The sequence below is a fragment of the Rhipicephalus microplus genome, chromosome X (assembly GCF_043290135.1).
Source record: "Rhipicephalus microplus isolate Deutch F79 chromosome X, USDA_Rmic, whole genome shotgun sequence".
In the NCBI taxonomy this organism is placed as follows: Eukaryota; Metazoa; Arthropoda; class Arachnida; order Ixodida; family Ixodidae; genus Rhipicephalus; species Rhipicephalus microplus.
This window is the reverse complement of record NC_134710.1, coordinates 425,062,919-425,067,731: the sequence shown is the minus strand read 5'-3', so window position 1 is coordinate 425,067,731 and position 4,813 is coordinate 425,062,919. Positions and strand designations below refer to the sequence as shown.

The window sequence follows — 4,813 nt, the reverse complement described above, 5'->3', positions numbered from 1 at the left end:
ACTCCTAGCCACTATAAAACCACAGCGTTGTTGTTGGCGCTTGTGATTGATACCCCCTTTCCACCCTCTTTGGTTTTTCTGCTATGTTTTTTTGTTTGTTTGTATGTTCTTTTTTTGTGCCCCCCCCCCCCGTTGCAGAAATCTCCCGGATTCAGAATCCTTGAACTTGGCAGGTATGTGTTATGTACTATCTAGGCGATAGGATGGGCCGACTCATTTGATTTCCACTTCAGCAGCGCTCCCGCGCTTTTACTCGCTCATGAAAGTTACGATGCACGGGGGCATGTTACCGATTCGGACTTATCATGGAACATGGCAGCAACAGCAAAAACCCGCTGAGAGTGTCCATATAATTGCTAGTGCAGTTTTTTATTGTAAAATAAGTGTTTAGGGTTAGCTCTGCCTTCAGTCCCCCATTTGTTTAATATGTGCATTTAATTTCCGAATTTTCGTACTGTACCTACATTTAACTAAACTAAATTTTCTTTATAAATTTTTTGCAAATTTATTGATTTCATTATATCCAGGTTTAACTGTACGTTTCTTTGGCAGTTCAGAACAAAATGGTTGTCTAGGTGCGAGAGATATGTGGCGAGAGCCTAGGTGCGTGGGTACGAGATAAACATGCTCTGGTCTATACAGTTGAATCCTGCTATAACGAATTCCTCTACAATGAAATTTTTGCCACAACGAATGATTTTCGATTCCCCATCAGCCGCCCATAGAAAACAAGGTAAAAATTGTCTCGTCACAACGAATACTTTTCCTGGGTATTTCCGCTTTAACGAAGTTTTTGCGAGTACTGCCCCTTAAGAAAAAGGAACTTTCTTCGGATTGCCGCGAAATTTTTACACAAACTTGGCCATTTCTCGACAGCTCGTGACACCCAGAGCACATGGCCGTATCGCAGCAGCCGTGTTTTCATCATATGAATGCTTTTTGCCACCACTCGCACACGTCGCTAAATTTATTGCCATTGAAATGCTCAGTGACAGCTCTCCCATTCGCCATCATGCTGCCGGTAGATTTGATGCACATGCTAGCCGCGGCACAATCATGAGTGCCTGTGATTGCACCCAAAGTTCATAACAACGCCCCCCCTACCCCCTTGCGTTGCTAGTTCCTTCCGGCTTTTTAAAGATGGCCAGCACGTTCCTCTTTGTTTTAGTAACAATCGATGGCACGCCTGGCACACATGGTTATGCTATTGCATCTGCACTCTGTGCAAAGGAGGTAGGTCGGCTCTTTTATTCAATTGTCCAGACAGTCTCGACTGGTTTTTTGCCGTCGCCACCCCCATTCATCATAATTGTATACGTATCTATATATATGAAAGCTCAGAAGAGAAAAAAAAGGCTGCCCGCGCTTGGCGCCCACCTCGTAACGATGCGCGCTTATTTCCCACGTGTACTTTGTCCCGCGATTGGGGAGGGGGGAGGGGTAGATACTTGTGCTTGCGCGCTTATCCTTCAATGGGGAGAATCGTGTGCCTTCGGCTTTCATCGGTACAATTGCGTTAGTTACCGGGCACAACACAAATGCCGCTTCACTGGCTGCTCAGGCCCTGTTTGTGAAAAAAGTGCGCTTTTCATACACAGCGAAGTTAAACAACTGGGACACTTGTTAGCTTGCACTTATTTATACTCGTCACTACGTTTCGTGCGTCGTTTATGTTTAAACAGCGTGTTAAGTGTTGAGCGATAAACGTGTTATTTCACTCAAGTCTTGTGTATATTGTTTTCGTGAGTCATTTGTGCATCAGCAGCGCGCTGCACGTTTCGATCTGCTTGCCGTTCTCAGCGTTACATTCCAAGTTGTTGCTACTGCACTCATTGCTTCGCCCTTAATTGCGGAGAAACTGCGACTTTTTTTATCTCTGCTTTACCTGCGTCCGTCACCCCTGCTCGCGCGCTTTTGCCCTCTTGTAAAACACACGATGCGGGGGGGGGGGGTGATATTGATTTGAATATTACACAAAACAAGCTGACGACAGCCCGTGGCATAGCCAGGCAGGTGGAAAGGGGGAACTTCGGGAACATGCTCCCCTTCCCCCCCTCCGAAATATTTTTTGCCATGGCGTATATATAGTTCAATGTTACCCTTTGCATGCTCCCCGCTTCAGATTAACGTGCACCGCCCCACCAATTAATTTTACCTACGCCCCTGGCAATAGTAAAGACCGGTCAAGAATTTCCTTGTAACAGCTATCGCATTAAAAACAGAATTTTTCTTGCCTTCTAGTCGTCTTAGGCATATGCATAAGGTACCCTGTAAGCTTTTTTCTTCTTTATGCACTGCTTTCTAGAACAGTGGGATTTTGGAGTATATACAGAATGCCCTAGCCACATAAAACATCGCTGCAAAATGAAAACAAAGTTTGCTAAATCTTGTAGTTTCAGCACACAGAGTACCGAAAGAGCTTGGCTTTATGAGACTAGCTAAGTGACGTCATGTTAAGCCCGGCAGTATAATCAGTTGTGAAGAAAAATAACCTTTCTATATCCTTGGAGTCAAAGGGAAATGCAGTTGCGACTGTGTGTATCTCTAGTGTTGTACGTCACAGCATTTTTCTATCATATATACTGATAACCACATAGGTGTATAGAATATTGTTTCATGAAGTACAATTTTATTCAACCATTATATTGTTTATTTGCTACGAAAATAATTACTGAACAAATTTTTTCAGAATGGCCAACATAATGATGCCATTATTCTTGCATCATCAACTAAAATAGGGAGTGCTCCAAAATATTTGAAATGAAGAAATATTTTTATCTCTTCACAGGAGACAAGAGCCCCAAAATAAATATTCATGCCCTTGAATGTAAATGCAACTTGCTTCTCCGCCAAGTTATGAAGCTAGTGGCTCAAGATTGCTCCAAAATGAAAAATTTTGCTGCTCTAAAGTACTTCAAAATTAAAATTTTGCTGCTCCAAAGTGCTCCGAAATGAAAATTTCACTGCTTCAAAAATTGCTTCAAATTAGAACACCTTGATGGCATCACTGTTCCGGTGGATTTGGTGCGCATGCGGGCGGCAGCAGAATCGCGATCTTCCAGAAGCCCCGCCATATGTTTGAAACGTTGGAAATGCCTGCCTTTTCATGCAGGCGTTGCATTATCACCGCAGTGTGATAAACGCTACAGTCCTTAGAATTACTTCTGTATGCCTTTTCTCGTATAAAGGCACACAAACAGAATACTGACGTGTTATGGTGCCTCAGATTTGCCCAATAATCACTTTTTAATTGACAATCAAACAAGTATGACCGCTAATTTTGGAGCAATATTGGTGGGCGCTGTGGATGGGGTTCGCCGTTTGGGGTACAATTTGGTGTCATTAGGGGTACGTTAAGGCCGGACAAATGGACAAATGTACGGACAGAGAGACATACCAAAATTTTTGCGTCGGAGGTCTCCAAGAAAGACTATCATCTTTAGCAAAACACTACCTGTGCGTTGTTATACCCAACAAAACTATCGAGTGATCGCCAGTGCCCGGTGTGCTTGCTATTACCCTCTATCCGTACGGTTATTTGCACAAGAAGCTTGTTAAGGTGTACCATCTGTCATAAAAGAAAGAAATGGTGCTGCGAAAAGTGTGTCGTCATGCTTTGCAAGAACCGTTGGTGCTTCAACAAGCTTTACATGCCAAGGTAACTTTGGTATTAGTTTGGGAAAAGCCTAGCTTTGCTTGCTCAACGTTATGTTATGTCATGAGCCCAGCGTACTTTTGAAAGTACAGTATTATAACCGCTGAAGAATTAAATGTAACTCTATAAAAATTTGCATCTGTTTTTGTGTACTGTAGTTTGATAATTATGTAAACTTTAGATGAAATGCAACCAGTAGTTCCTGTATGGGCCATATTAGGTTAATTGGTTTTTCACTAGTTTTGGTCTAGAAAAGGTGTCAAGTAAATACATAGCCCTACTTTTAGTTATGATCCTTGCTGAAACCTCTTAACTGCTTTGATCTTGTGCAGCACACGAAGCCAGTCTCCTTTGAATGCTGAACCAAAGGACGAACCTGCACTGCAGGTGAAGGGAAAGCCAGGGCCACAAGGAGCAGCGGTACAAGTCAAGGAAGAGCCAGGGGTTCAAGAAGCAGCTTCAGAAGAAAAGCAAGAAGGAAGTGCTCAAGGAAAAGAGGCATCAGCGCAGCAGCCAGCAACTGAAATGAAAGTGGAGGCAAAGGAGCTAGTCAATGCTGAATCAGTTATGCAACTGAAGAAAGAGGGAGGAGTACAACAACAACAAAAAAAAGGCGATTGGACTGATAGAAAAAATGTACAGTTACAAGGTCACATCTGCAGTCATTTGTAGCTCTCTTTTTTCTTGAAGCTCTTTAATGCAGATCAAATGCCTGTGTTTAAATACAGTGCATAAGTTCAAAGTACCTGAATAGTATAATGTTACTGTGATATTTTTATTTTCATGACAGCAAGGATTGTAAGCCCCAGTCATTGCACAGTTTACGGCAGTGATGTGATGTTATGTATGAATATTCTTCATGAAAAGTATTACTACTACAATTTTTAGTGCACTACAGTTTTTAGTACAGTGTGTTCAAATAAATTTGCATTATTGTTTTATTCCAGTGGTCTTGTTTTATTGAGGCATTTTTGTCACTTTTGCATAGTTTATTTACTTATTTATTTATTTATTTAAATAAATAATACCTAAAGTTCGAATGCAGTTTCATTATAACTTCATGATGTCAGAAGTCCTGCTAAGTGGAGATTGTAATCACTGAGGTATGCACATAAAAAATGGCAGCGAACATAGGTGAAGTATAAAATTTATGTAAAA

General features: G+C 41.7%; 1 protein-coding gene across 1 annotated transcript; it reads left to right on the top strand.

The window, feature by feature from the left end:
* The first annotated feature begins 577 nt into the window (after positions 1–577).
* On the top strand, positions 578–4,596 carry LOC142777439 (uncharacterized). The gene is made up of 2 exons (XM_075881856.1): positions 578–1,233; positions 3,988–4,596. Exons 1-2 carry the CDS (start codon positions 1,178–1,180, stop codon positions 4,325–4,327), a joined length of 396 nt encoding a protein of 131 aa, XP_075737971.1. The 5' UTR covers positions 578–1,177; the 3' UTR covers positions 4,328–4,596.
* The last annotated feature ends 217 nt before the right edge of the window (positions 4,597–4,813 follow it).